This window comes from Podarcis gaigeae (genome assembly GCF_964106915.1).
Source record: "Podarcis gaigeae genome assembly, chromosome: 9".
NCBI classification, from domain to species: Eukaryota; Metazoa; Chordata; class Lepidosauria; order Squamata; family Lacertidae; genus Podarcis; species Podarcis gaigeae.
Genome location: NC_139685.1, coordinates 55958345 through 55981274, shown reverse-complemented (window position 1 = coordinate 55981274; position 22930 = coordinate 55958345). Strand labels below are relative to the sequence as shown.

At 40.5% G+C, this 22930-nt stretch overlaps 1 protein-coding gene across 1 annotated transcript in view; it reads right to left on the bottom strand.

The window, feature by feature from the left end:
* COL25A1 (collagen type XXV alpha 1 chain) overlaps nucleotides 1–22930 on the bottom strand; it is a 292587-nt gene that overhangs the window by 122284 nt on the left and 147373 nt on the right. The window contains exon 5 of the mRNA XM_083756612.1: nucleotides 5658–5675. Coding sequence (XP_083612738.1) covers nucleotides 5658–5675 — 18 coding nt within the window. The remainder of the gene's footprint in view (nucleotides 1–5657; nucleotides 5676–22930) is intronic.

Genomic DNA, 22930 nt, shown 5'->3' with positions numbered 1-22930 from the left:
AAAGGCTTAGCTGAAACAGTCGATCTTTTATTCAACAGCATCAGTTATGGAGCAAGAACTTTCTGACCGTAAGACCTGTTCAGCATTGGAACGGTCTCCCTTGGGAGGTTGTGGACTCTCCTTCATTGGAGGTTTTTAAGCAGAGATTGGATGGCCATCTGTCATGGATGCTTTAGTTGAGGTTCCTGCATTGCAAGGGGTTGGACTAGAAGACCCTTGGGGTCCCTTCCAACTCTACAATTCTATGATTCTAAGTTCTGACCAACAGAGAGGGAAAACCAGCTTCCTACTGGGCTCCAATGCTGCTGAATAGGCATGGAGGTGATGAGTATCTTTGCCTTCACACTGAATAGTACCTGTAGAGGGATAAGAAATAGGAATAATAGTGAGTAATGGCTAGCAGCTGCAAAAAAAATAAAAAATACTGTCATTGAGGGGTGCATGAAGAAGTGAGAGAGGGTGCTATCATCCAGGTCAGCCTCTGCCAACCTGTGACCCTCCAGATGTTGTTGGACTAGCTTATTCCAGACCATTGGCCATGCTGCTTGGGCTCATGGGAGTTTTATCTGGAGGACCCCAAGCTGAGGAAGGTTGATTAAGGGCTTTCTGCTCCCACACATTGCAACCTAGTTTTCCACTGGCAGTCCTTTATATGGGTGTTTCATTGGCTGGGAGAGATAGTGGGTGGAATCCATTAGAAGGCTTTCCTCAGCAGAACAGAAAGGGAAGGCTTTTTCATCTATTCCCTCTGTCTCCTGCACTTTCTAAATCTTATCCAATAGGTCCCCAAACCCTCTGCAGTAGATTGGAGAGGGCATGGGAAAATAGCCAAGAATGAATTCCCTCCTCATTCTGCTGACAGAGGATTTCTATCAGTGACATGATACCATTCAACTCAACCTCAATTTGACCAAGACAATAATCATCCATTAAATAATGGTTTTGGCAATGGATGCCTATTTCTTTTGTTTCATGTTCCTTGACTCCAATTCTGCAAAGACAAACATGTTTTTGGCCAGCAGTGCTAACAGTGGAAAACAGAGAGCTTTGCATTCACTGAGTTGACTGTGCTTCCCATTGCCTTCACTGGTACATGCTGGAATCTTATTTGAATTCAGGAGGTTGCTGACCCCATTATTGAAAACTCTGTTTTCTGCATAGCTTACCCTGTTCAGTGAGAGAAGACTGCATAGTTAATGCACACTTTCTCCAGAACTGCACATTGGTGTGTTTGGTGACCCCACTCTGCATCTCCTTCCTTTGGGGTATTTGGGGGCAGGGATGGAGGAGGTGTAGATGTCACAAACTGAAGCATGGATTCCCCCATCTGATAATTTTTCCTGTCTTGCTTACCTCTGTGAAGTGCTTTATCCTTGCAGAAGTGCAGCTGAGATCCCTGGTGGGTGCTGAGGTCAGAAGTCCTGTGGCAGGAAGCCTGTAAGGATTCTGAGATGATGTGTTATTCAGCTGCCCAGCTTTTGTTTTTTATTCTCCCTGGTGACTGGTTGGCGGGCTGTTTGTGCAAAGTGCTCCTTCATCAAGGTTATACCGGACAGACAAAGGCTGAGTGCCCTCATGTCACAGATCTTGAAATATGTGAGCAATGGAGCTGTGGTCTCTGGCTGCAGCTTCTGTACTTCTGGTAGTGTGCTGTGGAATTGGCTCCCGAGTTAACTGGAATTCTCCACTGTGGTAGGAGTTGCAAGGAAGGGATGGAGCCATCTGATTGCACAGGAGTGTTTTCACTTACAACTTTTATTAGAGGTGTAAAATTAGGCCATTGCTAGGAGCATAGGATCCCTACAACTGCTACTCCTTCGCCTCTGTACCCCAATGACAACCATTTTTATCCACTGCACTGCAATAGCGTCATGATGGCAAAAGGACGTTGCTGCACTAGTGTTTGGATTGGTCTTTCACAAGCAGAAATGCTGTGTTCTGCTGGTGCACAAGGTTTGGGTGTGATTAAATCCTGTTCAACAAGTGAATGCTGTGGCATAAGATTGTTCTATCGTCTCTATCTATCTATCATCTATCTATCTATCTATCATCTATCTATCATCTATCTATCATCTATCTATCATCTATCATCTATCTATTTTAATTCCTGACACCTCTGCTTTATTGTGTTGAATTATGTTTATGAATGGAGGGAATTTTGCTGTACAAAGTTTTCACTGTGGTAGGCTGATATTTATTATTGCTAATGTTTTGTTCTATTGTTGCATATTTTTTCTTCCATTGATGTATATTATTTCATTTCATCTGCTAACTAGCATTGGCAAGGTGGTATATTAAAAACACAGAAATAACAATGGCTGTGTGAATTAGTACAGAAACTGTTTTGATGAGGTAAATTGGGCGATTTCAAATACTGGACAAGGAAATTCTTAAAGCTTTTTGACACAATTTTTGGATAAAGCATTTGCATTAAATAAGCTCAAATGCCATTCATTCACAATGTATCCTCAGCATAAAAATGAAGGGATAGGGGGTGGGGAGGTACATACAGAGAAACCTAATCCTTTTCAAGAAACAAAAAAAACCATATCATTTAAAGACTTTGGCAAAAATTCCACAGTACTGTTTTGCTTTTTCACTGCCAGCAGTTTAACAGAAACAGGAGATTTCATATTTCAAATATTATAGTTTGAAATACATATACCATTTTATTGTACCAAAATAGTGAAAAACTAAACAAAAGCCTAAATCCAGAACTACAATTCAACGGTTTTAATTATTTATTGTAAAGTTGCTTTGCTTTAAAGGGACAGTTGTCAGGGAAACAGTATAACAAAAAAGATTCAAGATGAAAATGGACACTGAAGTTTCCTTTACATGTTCACATTTCATTCTCTATATGTGTTGAACAGATATAGGAAACACTCCATAAAAACAAGACTAGGAAAGAAACAATGGTCAGTGGAAGAATTAAGTTTCTGCTCTACCATCCTCTTGCCCTGTTTTCAACAAATAATAGCACACGAATTTGTCTTGTATCAGTTGGTCTATCTCACACAGTATATCAGGGAAGAGGGAAGGAAGGTTGTGGTCCAGAACTACAATCAGTGCACAATTATTGTTCATTTATTATTCCTGTCATTGGATTTTGGTTCCTACTCCCACCCCTCAAATACCAGGAGCCACTAGACAGGTATTTCTCCATAGCCTTACAAACACTTCATTTGCTCTCTGTAAGGCTGAATGTGGGGTTGAGGGCATTTCTGCAGCCCTATATCATAATATTCCTTTTGGATACAACTAGGGGCAGAGGGAGAGAGACATAGAGACATACACACTGAGACACAGGAAGAAGAGAACTCAGTTACCCTAGCCCATGGGTAGGCAAACTAAGGCCCGGGGGCCAGATCCGGCTCAATCACTTTCTAAATCCGGCCTGTGGACGGCCCGGGAATGAGCGTGTTTTTACATGAGTAGAATGTGTCCTTTTATTTAAAATGCATCTCTGGGTATTTGTGGGGCATAGGAATTTATTCTTTTCCCCCCCAAAATATAGTCCGCCCCGTTTGCTGACCCCTGCCTCAGCCCCTTTTAAAAGCTGGATAAATATATGCTCCCTTGTAGAATATGGTGAGCACACTTAAACTACAATGAATGCATGACATCAATTGCATGGTATATGAAACTGATTAGCAGATGTGATAAACTCCTATATTTTGATGGAGACCAGTCACACCATCCAGAACAGATGCAGGGAACATTTATATGGTCTTTTAAATATGCTTGTGGGAGGGGGTTGCTGCTTTGTTTTTGTTTTATTATATATTTTGTGTTCTCATTTTGAATTTTTACATTGTTAACTGTCTTGCGATCTTCAACTGAAGGGCAGTCTACAAATTTAAAGAAGAAGAAGAGGAGGAGGAGGTGGTGGAGAATTTCCACTGGCATTGGAATGGTTGTGTTACTAGCATAGGAAAAAGGTAAAGGTAAAGGATCCCTGACAGCTAAGTCCAGTCAAAGGTGACTATGGGGTGTGGCACTCGTCTTGCTCCAGGCTGAGGAAGCCAGCGTTTCTCCACAGACAACTTTCCAGGTCATGTGGCCAGCATGACTAAACCATTTCTGGTGCAACAGAATGCTGTGACAGAAGCCAGAGTGCACAGAAACGTTGTTGACCTTCCCGCCGCAGCAGTACCTATCTATGTATCTATTTGCACTGGCATGCTTTCGAACTGCTAGTTTGGCAGAAGCTGGGACAGGGCAATGGGAGCTCACCCCATTGCATGGATTCCTATGTTCATTAGAATACTTCTGTTAAGGTTAGAGAACACCCGTTGGATGAAAGAACCAACATGTTCCTTTTATTTGTTTGTTTCAAAGAAAAGAAAAACCCAAAGTAGGCATGGATAGTTAACAAATACATATCCTTTCTCAAAGAGAATCATACAAGTGTTTAAATGGTAATAATTAAAAACCTGAACTCAAGGGCCTCCACTATGTCATCATAGTGGACTAACATTTGCCCTCTATGTGAGCCACACAACATTACTGAACCCAATGGAATGCACAAGTCCCGCTAAGTGCTTGAATGTGGCTACAGTTCTCAAAATTTATTAGCTGGTGAAGGAAACTCTGCTAGCCAAAGCCATGTTTCAAGAAAGTTGTTAACGTGAGTCAAACCTCATACGAGAACTTCAGTTTTATTTTAACAAAAGCCTGATGTGGTTTTGATCACTGCCTGCTACTCCTCCATTTTCCTTCTGGTAACCCCTCAACACCCCCCTCCCCTGCCCTGTAACTTCCATACAATTTATTCCCCAGTGCTTTTCTTTTACATGTCTGACCCAGGACGTTCTCTCTCTTTTTGGATGAATTCACATTTATTTAATTATGCTCCAAGTTGGGCTATTCTTAAACAAAGCAGACATCGGGTCCCGGGCTTGCATATAATTAATCAAAGTGGCCAATGTTATCCTAAGTAACTGAAGGCTTCCTGGATTACAGCAGCATTATTAGCATGTGATTAATAAGCAGTTAATGCAAACCAGCTCCCGCAACACATTTGTTAAGATATTTTATCTAACTTCAAAGTTCTGCGACAAAGTTCCAAGCCATAGTTAAGAGACCTGCTTTATTTAGTAATACATTGTTAAAAGCACCATCTGGTCAAACAGCTGATAGAACTCAAGCATATGGGGGCCCCCAGTTGTTTCTTCTGGGAAATATATGTGGCCTACTGTATTGTGTAATGATAGCAATTTTAAACTAACCAGACCAAACCTGCAATATCAGTTTTGTTCCATGTGGTCGATAGCTATTGCAATAAAGGAAGACGATGGTGATGAGACTAAAATTACAGGTAATAAGCTAATAGCAAACTCAGGGGCTGACTTAACTGCAACTTTGTAGCCAATGCAGGGCTATACTGAGAAGGAAGAGGAGAGGAAACTTGCAAGGAAACCCACCTCCCACCACAAAAAGTTCCATCTCCCACAAAGCAGCCCTTGCCCCAAATAGGGAGGACTGAGCATACTTAGAGGCCACAGTGTCTGTTGGAGGCCAGAGGTGAGCAGAATGGGAAGGAACATCATGAAAGAATGCACAGCTGCCTGGCAGACTCAACAGGAACAATATGCACTGCTACATTTTGCTGTAAGTTCTGCTAGTATGCATAATAATTTAAAATTAACACTTACTTGAGGACCAGGTTGACCCTGCAAAGGAAAGGAAAGGAGTTAGAAAAGGTCTAAACTTGGTTTCCTCCCCACCCCTCCCCCCAGACCCACAAGTCATTGAGCATCAGGTGAAATGCAGCCTCTATAAATACAAAAACTCCGCAGCTGAAAGCTCATAGCCTAAAGACACTTGGTTAGAATGCCAATTAGTGAATTAGTTAAAAGTAACAGATCCGTAATGGGAGTGACAGAATTATTTGAAGAAGGAATTTCATTTAAGAAGCTTCTTAAGTTCTTACAGCGTCTAGTTAGTTAGGTACAAGCCAGAAGCAAATTTGGTGTATAATGTGAGATGAAGAAGCTGTGCAATTTTATTTTCAAAATGGGCTGCTAATGACTTATGTAAAATTAATGTGACCAACAGACAAAGTTGGAAGAAAAACAGCCATTTCCAGCTACTTGTGATTCCCACTGCATGCATGCTACAATCCTTAAACCACAATACTTCTGAGGTAGGGTCACTAGCTAATAATGGATTTTGGTAAGACTGCTTGAGAGGAGACTCTAAATGAAGAATCTGATAAATACAGGGTTGGATCCAGAATTAAGTGTGAATAATAATGAAACTGGTGAAAGCTGACTTCCCTGCTTTTCTCCACCACCATACAGCAGCCTCCCCACTGAAAATACTCTACTGAGTGTCAAGTGGGAGAATGGACTGTGCCAAATGGGGCGAGCTTTTTTTGTGCCATATGTGCAAGGAGAAATAGTGGGGGTACTTGAAAGTCAAGTGAAGGCACCTTCAATGAGAAGTCACAGAGAGAGAGAGAAATAAAAAGCTGCACTCCATCACTTGGCCTGCAGAACAATGGATTTGTCAGCCAGCTGATCTCCTTTCCCACCCCAAAGCATAAAGCTAACTCTGCTAGATTTTGAAACAGCTCCACTACCTCTTCAATTGTACCCATAGGATACCACAATATTAAAAACTTGCAAAACTACTCATAGAATGTCCACCCATCCTCAAATGACTCCATACTGTTTATGTATGTATTTATGCATACATGCCTGTTTGCATTCAAGGCCTATAATGTGGATACATGTCAGTGTTCTGCATTGCAGACTTCCTCTGCTGGAGAACTTTGTGTTGTTCATAATGCACTAGAATTATTAAACTTTTTTTTTAAAAGGAACTTACAATAAAAGAATCTGTGTATTATGTTACACATACGAAAACAATGGAAAAACATCTATAACAGTTGAATCAGATACCCTACTACGTAATTTGGTCTCGCATTCTTGTATAAAGCAGCCCCTTTCATTACACACTCCCTATTTCATCCATAATGCTCATGTTAGTTTACTTAAGACAGCTGTATCCCTTAATTCTACATACCATTCTCTTAATTTAGGTATTTGCGGAGTCCTCCAATATCTGACATAAATTAAATCTGGCTGTTTTAATCAGGGCTGTTCCAAGACATTTTTGCTGCCTGAGGCAACGAGATGGCAGCCTCCACCATTCCATGTACAAAAACCAACAACTGGTGATGGGATGTAGTCTTCCATGGCACCTGAGGGCTAGCTTAGGGAGTAAAATATGATCTGCATGGGTCAAATAGCTCTGTATGCCCTCTACCCATTTTCTGCCTGCAGGGCTGCCTCACTTATCTATGGTCATATGGAACAAAGCCCCTTTTAATCACTATCAATATTGTTACCAATAATACTATGGTTCCTAACTCCAGTCTTCCAAAATATTATTTTTTGCTTTCTGAATTTGCCTCCAGAAATTTCTTGTGTAACTACAGAACCACCAACAATGGATTCTTTTATCAAACTGAATTCCCACTACTGTGAGTATTGTTTTAATTCACGAATTGTTGCAGCCTTAATTCTTACTGGGAGTCCAATTTCATTTACCAATTGAAATTTCTTTAAACTAAATCTGACTTCTGAAAGTCCCGCTGGGTTTTTACTGTCTTGCACAGAATCACAAACTGCTGGCCAAACATTTTGATAACTGTGAGACAGGGACAAAATCCAGCTTCTGGTCTCGGACTTGTAGTGCTGCACCAGGACAAAATGGCAGCTTTGCCAAGTAAGATGAATTAGGCAGACACAAAGATGCAGAAGTTTAAATTCTATAGTTGCACAAAATAGTAGCCCTTCATCTTTTACAGCTCATTATATGGTTGCTATATTATTTAATAAGTGACAGTAAAATCCAAATTTAGCAAAGTGCAATGTTCTGTTTCAAGACATTTCCATTGCTTAAGAGACAGAGAGATGAGGAGATGGAAGAGGCGTGTCTTTTGCATGCACACACGCAGGTAGAAACACACAATCAATTTTAGATAATTTTTAAAAACTGATAGTTAATTTTCATTACTTTCATATATGTTCTATTAGTTTTCTCAGGCCAAAGAATTACACGAAAGCATACTGCTCTATACTTTCTTGCACCATGATATCCCTCAAAAACATACACATTGCAACCCCAGCCGAGAGAGAAATTATATATGCCCAGTGCTACAAAAAGATGCCTGGATTTCCACACCATAGATTATTAAAATATATACCGGTAAATGTTTCCATTAGGAAAGGTGGGAGGGAGGGAGAAAGAGAATTTTGTAAGAGCTCAGAAGGCATTTTGCTGAAACAAGAATATAGCTATTGTTATAGGTTTAGAGGGGGAGTAGGCTGAAAGACAAGACTCTTCTAATGCCTACCCCCAACCTTTCTAATTCCTGGATCCAGCATGGATTCAATTGCTGGAATAGCTAGGCAAGCCTGGTAATGGCCCGCTAAGTATGGGTTGTTAAGGTGACAAAGGGAGTGGCTCTGGGCCACAGGGCAAATGTCTCTTCGAAAGACAGAAGGCTAGAGTTGAAAGTTGAGTTATGTGAGCTAGAAGGGAGAAGAAAAAGTTGTGAGCTTGGAAGTGAGAGGGAGTCGGAGCAATGTTTGAAGAAGCTATGGAAGAAGCAAGACCCCTTTGGGGTACTGATGCTGTTAACCCCTCCACTGCAGGCTCAGGTTGTATATTTGTGTGAATAAGCCATATATCATAAAGACACAACAGTCTCTGTTGGGCCTCATTCCAAAAGGAAACACTGGTTAAGTGTCTAGGACACTCAGAGATTGGGGTGGCATGCAACACTATGAAACAGTTGCAATGAACAGAGAGCAGAGAGCATCCCATGGCCAGTTTGGATATGAAAAACCCTTTCTTCGGTTCAGAATACATGGAGTATGGTAAGATATTTTCAAGTCAATACTGCTATACGTGGCACATAGCTGCAAAAATTGTGCAGTCATTTTATTAAAAATAGCATAACAGACTTATTGTAAGTGGACACTACATTATTGGACATATTTCCTGTTCCTGGAATACAAATCATCATAAGATCAAATAATTATTTTCCTCTGTTAGTCTTGTACTAATAAAAACATTTGATCTTCTGGTAAGTTGTCAAATGGGAAACATTCTAGGAATCCAGGCATATCATCATTCTCTCAATTCATGATGCGCTATATAGCCAAAATGGCATCATCCACACAGAAGTGGGAGGTATCAAGAAGCAGTATTTCATGTTGGTGAATATCCAGTTTACCCTAGTAGATCTAGCACTGCAAGTCTCAGCAGTACTCATGGCATCCACTAAGAGGACTGCAGCTATCTGACAGGCAATATTCTAAGTTATTAATATTGCCACTTTTGTGGACTATAGCAGCCCATTTACCCATAACTCAAAGGATGAAGGTTTGAAAATAGGATTGCAATCTGATTAATGGGGGAGAACGTTAAATGCACCTTTGGTGTCAGTACATCTCTCTGAAGTGTTCTTTAGAAAGTGTCCCCCCCCCTTGCACAACAGGCTCCATAAATTTTCATTGATTCCCATCACATGGTGAATAACAAAAAATTCAACCAAATAAGGGGAAATCACTTGTAGAGCTTCAGTAATTATTTTGCCTTTTACTGATATAATAAATTCTACACAGAAGGACCCAGTCCCACAAACATTCTGGCACTGAATAACTCCATTTACTAGACTTTTAACATGTGGCTGAATATTGAATTCCTTGAGGAAGAAAGCCTTTGGCTAACTGAATATATATAAAATTCCAGTTCCTATATCATATAGCACCTATAGGAAACAAATACAATAATTTGCCATGTAATTGACTATTTGAGGTTGCATGCATCTCATAATGGATAACTCCAAGTTAGGGGCTGTAGCAGAGATGGGAAAAACTTTGGACCTCCAGATGTTGTATGAAACCTGCAGCCCAGGCAATGATCAGAGGTGGTGGGAATTACAGTTTAACAACATCTGAAGTCCCACTGGTTTCCAAAGATTTAGGATCCAAGGCCAGGGAGCAGTAATATACCGAAGCCTGTTTATTGGTATCTATTATGAACTTCATTTTGAATAAAAGGTGGTGTTTCAATTTAACATACAGTAATAATAATAAAAAATATTATTTATTTATGTTTATTTTATTTGTTAGATTTATATACCACCCTTCATCTCTGAGCAGTTCACAGGATAAAAGACAAGTAAATAGTTAAAACAAAAACATCAAAACAATAACCACCCCTATAAACTATAAACTATAAACACAAGTTAGTATCTAAAACAAAAACAGCAACCCCCTTATAAATTATAAAACTCTTTTGAATGGCTACTCTCAAGTGAATTTGGTTATATAAAAAGAAAAAGACAAAGGTACTTAAAGCAAGCCAATTTGATAAAAGTTCCGTAATTTTGTCTACAAATAGTAAATTGTAAGTTGACAAAAATATGCAAGCTTCACAAGTGATTCAAGATAGGAAGAAAAAAGTAAAGTACATTGAAATGCTCAGTAGTAGTTGTTTTTTTTTGGGGGGGGGAGGAAGAGGAGTCACCTACCAGCTTTCCATCCAAACCAATTGGACCCTAGGATAATCAGAAGCCAAAAGGACATAAAATTGTTAAATCAAATGAATGCTGATGTCAGGGTAAATGCAAACTTGTGGAAAAGTTTAGGCTATTATTTGCTGATTGTCGGCAGTTAGGTGCAATGCCCTTAGGGCATCTCAGTCAGCAAAGCTGAGAGAAAGCAACAGCAGGGGAAGCAGATATAGAAAGGTATTAATCAGAACACGATGTTGGAAAGTCACCAGGCAGTTGTTGGTGCTTGACAAGGAGGAGTTTGTGAAAGCTAGACTTGCAAGCCAGAAATGTTATTTTGCAACACAATATATGAAATAATGCATCTGGCTTTTATTTTTCCTTCTGAACAACTAGGTAGCTACATGAGGTGAGCTGTGTACAATTAGGCTGCTACCACAACTATAAGTTCAAAAACATATCCTGAGTGTAAATACTTGTCTCTTGGAGGTTGGATGCGATTCAAGGGTGAGGTAACTAAACTTATTTATGTTATGAAAGATGCACTGTCCAATAACCAGCGGGTGCCAACAGGGTTTTCTTGGACCTGTGTACTGAATATTGACTGAGCCCTTCAAACCACTCACAGAAAAGGCCACAGATTTGCATAAAATTTGCATAGATTTGGGGTATTATACTAATTTACTGCCATTTGATTAATTGGAGAGGGATCAATAATAGTCAGTTTAAGTTCTCTTTCTCCTAAACTTCCCTTTCCGAAATAGTCTTTTTGTAAATATTTGAGCATCTTGACTTCCCATGTACCAACATGTATTGTGGCGATCTCTTTAGATTTCGACAAATTCACCAATATGGATTCTAGAATGATGTACTGTCTTCTGAATATATGTCTCTCTTACTAACTTTCAGAATAAGATTGGCTTATTTATTTCTACAAGGTCAAGACTTTTAGCTCAGAATGGTCTCTCTGGCTTTTGGAGTGGGGGAGCAGGGTTTTGTGTTGTAAGAAAATCAAAAATTACAGTATTTACAGAGATTAAATCGATAAGTAATGGAAATTAACATTCAAAGGGGCTTCACAAATGCAGGGAAAATGTTTTGGTTGGTTGGTTGTTTTGTAAAAAAAAAGAAAGAAAAGCTTTAATGTCAACTTTTTAAATATTGCTGCAGATTGTCTTAGTCCATCATAAAGCAGATGAAGTGATCAAATTTCACAGCTGGAAGAAATAGTCTGGAGTTAACAGATGAAAGCTGTTTATGCAGTATGATTTGGGTTCCACAGAACCTTAAGGACATGCCTCATGGAAAAACAGCTTCCCTTCAGTATTAACATTTAAGCTTTTTCTATAAATGAAAGCAATGTGTTTTAAGTTTATTCAAATGAGTTCTCAGTTCTATCTGCTTATTTATATGTCCTTAACGTAAGTCAGCCCCATACATATATTCATACATAACAGCACAATAATGGCCTTTTCTCTGGGTTGATGTTTCGTTAACACCCTCAGATAATTACATTCACAGACTTGCACCCACAATTGGGGCTAGAATTCAAAAGAGCTCCCAGGCTCGCAAAACATTTCTGACAATCTGCCCAGGGGTGAAACAAAGGAAGCTACTGTGCTCTGAGCACTTTTGAAAAATCTGACCTTGAATCGAGGCTGTATTCTTTTGAAAACATGTCTCTAAATTTGGATGTTGAACACTTGAAAATCAAACCCCTGGGGGATTTTGGGAATCTGTCCCATATACACTAATGCAATAATTAAACATTGGCTGCCATTTGAAGCATATTTACTATGAAGTACATTCCACTGTCTTCAAACATGACTGTGAATGTATTTAGAACCGGGCTGTTTATCACTGTGGACAATTGTGCAGGCAGAAAAGGAGGGTGTCTGAGGGATTCTTGGCTGGAAAGAAGACTTATTTCCACAGAGTGCTATATAAATATTTGCTAGCTAATCCTCACCTCTGTGGTGAGGTATGTTGTGCAAATGGATAGAGAGATAAATCCTTTAAAATGCCTCCTCTAGGGCTCTGTCAGCCAGCAGTAAGCTTAACAAGTTTGGTCCACAGCAGAATAAAACATTTTACGTACAATCCTATACCCACTATCCTGGGAGTAAGTTCCATTAAATTCAAGAGGACTTACTTCTGAATAGAAATGTAAAGGACTACAATGTCAATCAAAGTGACCTTTCTTCAGCTGTCTCCATCACCTCCTTATCTTGTATATTTATTTTCCACATATCTGTGAGTTTGCTCACCTGCTTTCTCCTCCTGAATAATTTTGAGTACATGGACAACCATGTAGAAAATGAACTGTGCCTGAGGAACCTGCAACCTTTCACCTGCAAGAACCACCATTTGTGATCTCCCTAGAAAATGTACAAAAAATTTACAGTATTGATCTTGTCCATGTCCCTTGCTCACAAGAAGCCTTGCAAGTTGATCTGGATATTTATTTATTTTTTTAACAGGGCGGGGAGGGAAATCGTTTAAACAATTTTTAAAAAACGCTCTCCCATCTGATGTCAAAGAAATAAACAACCATCTGACTTTTAGAAGACATCTGAAGGCAGCGCTGTTTTGGGAAGTTTTAAATGTTTGATGAATTATTGTATTTTAATATTTTGTTGGAAGCCACGGGGTAGACATTATTATTATTATTATTATTATTATTATTATTATTATTATTACTGCTTTGAAGAAGAGATGTCAGAGGGCTTCTTTTTGTCCATACACTCAGGAAGGGGTGGCACATCATAAAGTATTTTCCACCATTTCCAGAGGTTTTTTAGTCAAAAGTTTTTAACAAGTATGGCAAGCACCATGCTTTCTAGCCACTGCAGACAGCTAGGGCTTGTTGTTTAAAAGAAGGAAAGAACCCAAGAATTCATTGGGCTATCTTATGCAAATGTAGGTTGGTGATGAACCACCCTCTGGCAATAATAATAATAATTTATTACTTATACCCCACCCATCTTGCTGGGCCTTCCCAGCCACTCTGGGCGGCTTCCAACAGAATATTAAAACCACAATAAAACATCAAGCATTAAAAACTTCCCTAAACAGGGCTGCCTTCAGATGTCTTCTAAAAGTCACATAGTTGTTTATTTCCTATGGGAAGATTTGTAGATATGTGATCTGATACACATGGCTATGTTTCTGAGCATGTTGTGGCCGATGTGGAATGGGGAGGTTTGCTCCCAACTGCATAATGAACTGAAATCCTACATCCCTTTGCATGAAAAGGCAAAAATTCAACAGGTGAAGCTTTTATGGGGAGAGGCCATTGTATGTTTGCCTTTTCAATTTATGGCAGAAGCACTGAATAAAAAAATTATGGGAATGCTTTCTTTCCATGTAATTGGTTATCATACTTGCACCATCTCACTTATTTTCTAACAAATACAATAAATAGTCCTCTTCTTGCCAGGAAAGAAATCATTTACTTTACTCAATTCAACAGGTCTATTTTAGGGTAAATGCTTAAGGAGTCTAGCTACAAGAATTATCTCAATTTGCAAATCATTTGTACATTGTACTGTGACAACTCTTGAGCACTTGACCAAAACCAATTTTATTCACTGAATGGAAAATATATCAGTGGATAAAAGAAAGCCACATAGAGATTTGTATTTATAAGAGAGGTTAATATTAATAAGAGGTTAATATTAAAATGCCAATTTTAAAAGCTTTTCTGTGTTAAACAGCACTTGCAAATTATTCAGTTTAGATTCAGGTAAGATGAAAGATGGAACATGTTTCTGATAACCTTTCCTCTGCTGGTTCACGATTCACTCTGCTGCTGTTCGTCATGAAACCCATTAAAAATAAATGATCTCCATTTCTTCTTCCTACCTAAGTTAATTATATGTTTAGCAATAGCCGCTTTATATTGGGTGCTTTTATGTGATTCCCCAGTAGTCTGATGAGATTTCTTTGTTACAGGAAATTTGGAATTCAGGTAGGTAGGCTAATCTGTTCTTGCTAAGCTTCTCCCTGCTGCCTTCCCTTTCATAGAGGAGTTACTCTACATGCTAAATCCTTTCTAGTAATGAAACTCGCTGCTGCTTCTGTTGGAACGAGTATAAGTGGACTGTTGTTAAAATCAGCAATAGGAAGAAACTACTTTCACCCACCCCAAGGTCCTGTGCTGGATCTCAAACATATCCAGACTGGGGGGGGGGGGTCAACTAGAACACACCGAAACTCAGTTCTGGCACTCCTCAGGTGGGCACCATTGCCATTATAAGAGAACAAGGGAGGCGTTCATGGTGAATTCTGGCATCTCTTTTTCTGGAAAAATAGCATTGATCCACACCATATACTTAAACATTTGAAGTACAGTGGTACTTCAGGTTAAGTACTTAATTCGTTCCGGAGGTCCGTTCTTAACCTGAAACTGTTCTTAACCTGAAGCACCACTTTAGCTAATGGGGCCTCCTGCTGCTGCCGTGCCGCCGGAGCACAATTTCTGTTCTCATCCTGAAGCAAAGTTCTTAACCTGAGGTAATATTTCTGGGTTATAACAACTGTTATTTCAATTAATTAATTTATTATCTTTTTAAAAAACTTCCTTTAATCAAGGATCCTAGGGCAGTACAGAAATTACAAGACACAGCACAAAAATTGAAGACATTAAAACCAAAACATCACCAATAAACAAAATAGACTTCCACATATTTAAGCAATACACAATTCCATAGCCTAGCATCTCATCTATCTCCAAAGGCCAAATGGAATGGATATGTCTTCTTCAGCGGATGTTTAATCACTTCCAGGCTGCGATTAAACTGGTATCCCCAGATACCTAAAAAGAATGCCATAGAGGATGGATAGAAAGCATATACTAGGCTATCATCCTTATTCTTAATTTATTTGGTAAGTGATATCATTTACCCGATATCATAAACTGGTTTGTTTTCGTTTTGCTTTGTTTGTTGGATGCTTAGGCACGATGAACATGTGTGAAGCATTTTTTTTATAAAGCAGAAAGAAGCCTTCTGCCCCATGCTTAAATGCCTAATTTCTTTTCGAAGAAACTGCAGCCCTCATATCTTTAAATAGAAAGCACATGGCCAATTCATCAATGCCAATGCCATTCTGTGAATATATTTGATGTGGCTAGTGCCTTGTTGATGAGAAAACAATAAACTGTGAAAAATGTCACTTCTCAAAAATTAGCTGGCTGGAATTCAGCGGGAGATGGATTGTTGTAACAGCTGTGGCATGATGACTTTGATGAATTAGATTTTTGTTCTGTCCTGGTATAATTCTGAATAAACGCTATCTCTCCCCCTCCCTCCACCCTGGCACGATGTAAATCATTAATATACCAAAGCAATTCTAAACAGCAATCTGTTCCATTATCTCCCACTTAATAAGCAACCAGTTTTCCACTGGGCATACCCATTACAGTATGTCAAGGTGTGCAAGTGAGAGAAGGGGGAGAGCCAATATGTTTTTCTGTGGTGGCCCCATGACTCTGGTATTAATTACCTGCAGACTTCTAGAAAGCTACCACACTCTAGTCCTTGAACACCTTTTCTTTCCAGGTGGGCTAAGCATGAGTGGCATTTCCTTTACATTTGTGCTTCTTTTAGCTGTTGGCTTTGCTCAAATTTGTGTTTATATTTGGAGCCGGGCACGTACATGTGTGTTTTTAGTGCTGCTGATTTACTAATGTTGTGGAGGTTTTCGGAAGCTGCATCGTACTTTTTAAACATTATTATTTAAACTTTTAGATTGAAACAATTTTAGATTGTTATGTAAATTGCCTTGTGAGAGTTTTACTCAGAAAGGTAGCCCAGGTAAGCTCTGCCCGGCATAATCAGTCACATGACACAGTGCACACACACCATTTGAATAGGAATGCCCATCAACTTTGTGGGGGCTTGGCCCCCTCAAGTATTTTATTGTGGGGGCCGAAGCCCCCATGGCCCCTAGGAGATGGCTCCTATGCAGTCAGGTGAAAGCACTTGAAGAGGCCACAGAACTGGGTGATAAGGGGTGCATTGTAGGGGGTTGGACTAGATGACCCTCAAAGTCCCTTCCACACCCCTTACAATTTTGTGATTATATGTTGCCTCAAGTCATCTCCTCTTACAGTGGCTCTGCCCCCTTCCTCAGGAGACATATGCAACCTTTAAAATGAGCCCATAGGTCATTTTGGAGTCGCGTGCTCCTGTGTGGAGAAACCATGGGAGAGTCATTCCCATTGTCTGAGGATAATGGGACAGCCACGTCTTCAGACCGGAAAGTGTAGAAGGGAGTGCTGATGACTGAAGAAGCCATCCAAGACATGTTGACATAAAGGTAAAGGTAAAGGTACCCCTGCCCGTACGGGCCAGTCTTGACAGACTCTGGGGTTGTGCGCCCATCTCACTCAAGAGGCCAGGGGCCAGCGCTGTCCGGAGACACTTCCGGGTCACGTGGCCAGCGTGACATCGCTGCTCTGGCGAGCCAGAGCCGCACACGGAAACGCCGTTTACCTTCCCGCTGGTAAGCGGTCCCTATTTATCTACTTGCACCCGAGGGTGCTTTCGAACTGCTAGGTTGGCAGGCGCTGGGACCGAGCAACAGGAGCGCACCCCGCCGCAGGGATTCGAACCGCCAACCTTTCGATCGGCAAGTCCTAGGCGCTGAGGCTTTAACCCACAGCGCCACCTGCGTCCCTCATGTTGACATAAAAGCATATAATTTCTTCATTTGATCCTCATTGTTTCTTACTCTTCGTTAATTCAGGAATAGGAAGCTGCATTGGTTAATTTAGTTCAGTGTTGTCCACACTGATTGGCAGCAGCTCTACAAGGGTTTTTGATTGGGAGCATTACCAACTCTACCTAGAGGTGCCAGGGACTAGACCTGGGATGATCTACCACTGAGCTACAATCATTTCTAAACAACCAAGTCTGCAGCTTGCTTCTTGTTCCAAAAAGAAGACTTTTTTTTTGCAGGTCACAATTCTGTTTCAAAAGATCCAGAGGTTTTTTTTAAAAAAGTAAAAATAAATTAAATTCCAGGGTGTGTGTGGGTGTTTTTTTGTTTTTTGTTTAAAAAAGATATTAGCACTATTGCCCTGGTTCAGGGATCTTAAAGTATCAGCAAATGAAGTCTGTAATTGCTTTGCCCTATGGGCAAATTATACTACCTATGAAATCAAGCAGAGTTTCTCCTCTTTGGGCTCCAGAGTAAAAGCATTGCCCTTAATCTGTAATGCTGCCTGTGAGATTTGTCCCCCTCACTCTCTTTTTCTGTTGTTCATGAAAAGGGCTGCTGTGCTGCATTGCACCCTCATCACTGGAGTTCAAAGTAATTGATTGCAGGTTGTGCATCTGGAACAGGATACAACATATTTCTCACTACGGATCTGAAATTATCCAAATAACTCAAAATGGCATGACTGTGCCCCTGTTTTCCGTTTTATGGGAGAGCTCCTTTGAAAGGCACAGCAGGACCACAATCACAGACAGTTCACCACCACTGCCAGCATGTGAACTCTATTCCAGCAACAGGGCTGTCTTGCTTCAATTTAAGAAGCAAACCAATTTTCTATTCCTCTTTGTACCTATGCCAGGCACTGGTGGTTTAGAGCAAGATCAAATTGCTAGGTACTGAAATGGTTGCTGAAAGCAAGTAAGTATGCATCTCACAAAAGTATACTTCTTGTTGACATCCATCTGTCTCGAGAGACAATCTCCGGGAGTGAAGTCCAACTGCTGTGTTACAAGCACCCTGTGGGGCACAAGCCTGGGCAATGTGTATGTAGGTCCAGGGCTGCCAGGACAACAAGAACCCCTCTTGGCCTTGCTGATGTGGTCCAAAGGAAAGCAGAGCAATATATTGGGCACAAGCTTGGCTGCAGGAGTTGCCAGGAGGAGGTATACAAGGCACCATCCAACCATCTTAGGTACTTCACTGTGAATTTGTGTTGGGTCTACTCCTTAGCTGTTTCTTCTCCCAAAGACAAGGCAGCAGAGGTTTAGGATCATTGTTTCCTTCTCCTTTTCCTTCCGAAGTTGATGAGCACCATCTGACCCTCACTTTCCTCTACAGCACAAGCAGAAACTGCCTTCTTGACTGTTGGACCCACTATGGGTCTTGTTCACTCAATCCGACAGAGCCTTTCTTAGCGTGCAGGAGAAGTCACCAAGGGTTTGAAACCCATCGACCACCCTGACAATGAGCTTGTGTCCACACTCACCTATTTTCTATAGATGACCAATACAACACTGGGCATTTCAGTTTACTATAGCAGTCAGGAGAAAAAGAGGTGCAGATCATTACTGCTAAAACTTGTGTACACCTGCAGAAGATAACCTTCATCTGTGGCAAAATTGTGCTGTGTATTCAAGGAGGATGGCAAAAGTCTTTACAAGACTTATTAAGGCATTTTTTTTTACCCATGTGAGCTCCTAATTTTTGAAGGGATCAGAGGAAATTTCAATGCTCAAATGTGCATCCGTCATATCTCCCAGCCTACACATGACCAGCATCAGGGGGCTTCATGTAGTAGAGTTTCCAAAGGGATGGAAACTTTTCCACTGACCTCTTTATCATTTATTTATTAACCAGCAAGATATCAGCATCAAAACTAACCCTGTGCATTCCCATGGGTACTGAACATCTGAACAGGGCTATAGTTTAAGGTTTTCTAGATGATACATGGTGGATACATACCACAAGATATTTGGGCAATAAGAGTGAACTTAAAAAACTGGATCCCATTTGCCAGTGCCTTTCCAGTTTGTCTGCATCCAATAATTCTCTCCTACAAAAACTTGTTCAAATAATTATAATTCACTGCAAAAACTATATCTAGAAATGTTTGCATGAAACCGGTGAAATTGCAAAAACACTTCCATTAAATACTCCAAATTTCCTTATTAACTCCTCCACAATATTAAAATTGTTTGCACAACTGCAATTTTCACTTAAGTCCACATTAACATTGTGTGTGTGTGTGGCATAATTTTGATTGTTAACTTGATAAAGGCTATGTTATTAGCCAATCCTAGCTAGTGATGTCTCCATCAGTCCTGCAGTTTCTAAAATAAGCTATGATAAAATCTTTATGTAAAAGACCAGTGTTTTAATAAATTGCCAAATCACACATTTGAGTGCTGCCTTGATAAAAAAGTTACTTATTTGAAATCCAGACTCTTGCCTCCCCTAAATCCACCTCAAACACCAGAAGCTTTCCAACTCTCTAACTACATTTTAAGCTTATTTATACCCACTGTGGAATAAAAAAAACAACATATGCTTTTAATCATATCTGGGAAAGCATGATAGAAATACCAGATCACACTTTACACACGTGAAACGCAAAAATTCAAAATAAGTGCTCTTCTATCACATTGAGCATGGAGGAAAAGCTCTGGATAATTGATCTACACAGCTGGAAGTAGAAATGCTTAGGTCATTTCCTATTTAGGGATATGCTGTGGAATGGCTAATGGGTTAGACTACCTGAAGGAAACCACAGCCAATTAGTTCCATTCAAATGGGACCTTTTAAATAATTTCTATTAAACCCCAGTCTTGCACTAAAGCATTGATTAGGAATATATTCAGAGGGTATGCTGGTGAAAGATATTAAAACTTACAAATGACCACAGCTGTCTGCAACATGCTCTAATCCACCCATTCACACTCACCTATGAAAAGTTTAAATGATTGCTCTAATTCTCTGAAAAATCTGCAAGCTGAAATAATCCTGGTAACTGCCAATCAGGAGACACGATACCTGTGTTAAATGAAAACATACCCCTGAACATGACCCTTAATTTTTGAAACGCTAAGACATACTTTACAGCTGTTCGGCAGTATGTGCAGCAGTATGCGCAGAAGCAGATAGAGCACATTGCTTTGCAGTTTCATTCATTTGGTAACTTCAGTCCAAATGACTATTGGTAGGAAAGGCTCTTGCCTCAAACCAAGAAGCACAGCTTGTCAGGCCATTGGCTTGACTCCAAAAGCAACGTCTCAGATGCATACTCAATACTTTTTCTTGTGTAAGCTCTAATGCTGAAATCATTCTCATTCTCATACACACACAACCTACATTTATATGCATACACAGGATTAGGCTTTTAAGAAAAGTGGTCCAATGTAAATAAGATCATGAAGAAAAAGCAATTGCTTTTGCTTTCGGAACAAAGACCAAGCAACAATTGCCAGGCATCCAGCTTTTCATAGTATCTATCTTTATTTCATTATGCTAGGAGTGCCTAACTCTAAGTCTGACAAGGTAGCTGATCTGTCAGTGGAAGTGCAACTCCATCCAAAGTACCGTATTTTTCGCCCCATAGGACGCACCGGCCCATAGTACGCACCTAGTTTTTTGGGGGGGGGGGAATAAAGAAAAAAAATTATTTACCCCCCAGGTATGGGGCTGGGGCGGGGGAAGCCCGAGCTTCCCCCGACCCCAGCCCCCAGAACAGGCTGCTATCCGCTAGCCGTGGGAGAGCCGCGCGACTTCGCACGGCTCTCCCACCGCTAGCAGAGCGCTGTGCGAAGCCCGAAGCTTGGGGTGTGCTGAGCTCAGCTGCGTCTCCCACGGCTAGCGGATAGCTTCCTGAAGCCTGGAGAGCGAGAGGGGTCGGTGCACACCGACCCCCCTCGCTCTCCAGGCTTCAGCGAAAGCCTGTATTTGCCCCATAGGACGCACACACATTTCCCCTTCATTTTTGGAGGGGAAAAAGTGCGTCCTATAGGGCAAAAAATACGGCAAGTCATTCCCCTAATTCCTGGCACCAGGAACTATCACTCTACATCACCTCCATCTTGTCAGGATTCAGCTTTATTTTATTGGCCCTCATCCATTACTGCCTCCAGGCATGGATTAAGCACCTGTAGTGCTTCATAAACATCCAGTGGAAAGGAAAGACCGAACTGGGTGCCATTAACATAATGGTGAGCCCACAGTACAAGCGTTAAGGAGCAAAACAAAAGCCCCCCGTTGCTACTTTCTAGAACCAACCTGGCAGGACGGTGCAGAACTATCATAACTCAGTGCCTTCTATTCCTAACCCACAAATCTAGTTCAGAAAAAACACTATGGTTGATGGTATCAAAACCTTCTGGGAGATCAATGAGAGTTAGCAGGATCATACCCCCATTCCTCTAATACAAGTAAAGTTATTTCAGTGCCAAAACTAAGCCTTAAATCAGATTGAAATGAATCTAGAGAAGGCACATCCAAAGCTGGCCAGTCATCTCTCTCTCAAGCACCTTGGTATATGTCACACTACTGAGTCCAAGGAAAGCCTCATGAGGAGAGATATATCAATGCCTCTTTAAGAGCAGCTAGCACAATCCCCTTCCTATAAGGAAACATTTTTCATTCCCCAAACCAACCCAGTCAATACCCACCAACTAGCTTTTATAAGCCACAATGGGCAAAAGTTGAGATTACATGAATATGTACAAGCATCTTGTTCTCTCTTCTTTAGGCCCAAATAACTGAAATGAATCCCAATTAAACAGGCTTGACGATGCCCCTGAAACCTTCATCAGACCTACAGACAGCACTGAACTAGTGGTCTATCTCATTATAAGGCAGCTTCCTGTTTTTCACTTTTTAGAATCATGAAATCATGTCCAAAAGATACCTACATACAAGAGCAACTTGTCTGCAGACAAATTCCTTCCTGGGCCCAAATATGGTGACTAAACAATTCTACAGCAAAGGCAAATAAAAGAACTGCCCACTTACCAGTGGACAGAGACACCAGATAAAGACAGTGGGTGGGTGGGACAACCGATTTGGACTATGCCATGAGCCTTCAATGCAGTCATCTTTTATGCCCTATAAGTGGACTCAACCTAGAACAGGCATAATCAGGTCCACAAGAGGGACATCATATACCCCAATGGCCAATGGCCGGGCAGTTTACATTTCAAATTTATTGGTGGGCAACCCCACTAGCATTTTCTCCCCCTCCCCTGCCAATGGCCAAGACCACAGCTGATGTCAGCTGACCATGCAAGACCTCCAGCACCGCAACCTTGACACCCTAGCAGTGATGCCAGGCCGCAACTACTGCCCCCGTGAAAATTATGGTAAGCCATCTTTTTTTGTATGTCTTTCTGTCAAAAAGGGACATGTCACATACACAAAAGTATATATTTGGTTAGTAGTTCCATAACAGTCTTAATTATGATGGATGCATTATTTCATATATTTAAATTTCTCAGATAAAGTTGTAAACATGCAAATGGTACAGAAGTGGGTTATATATGCTGCTAAAAACTGCTATTCTAAGAGATTTTATGAATTTTCAAATACCACTGGAATTATCTTTGCTGGAGATGTGTAAAATTAAGTCACTTTTTTTTTACAACTGTAGAACCTGTAGATTTAGTATCCGAACAAATAGCATTT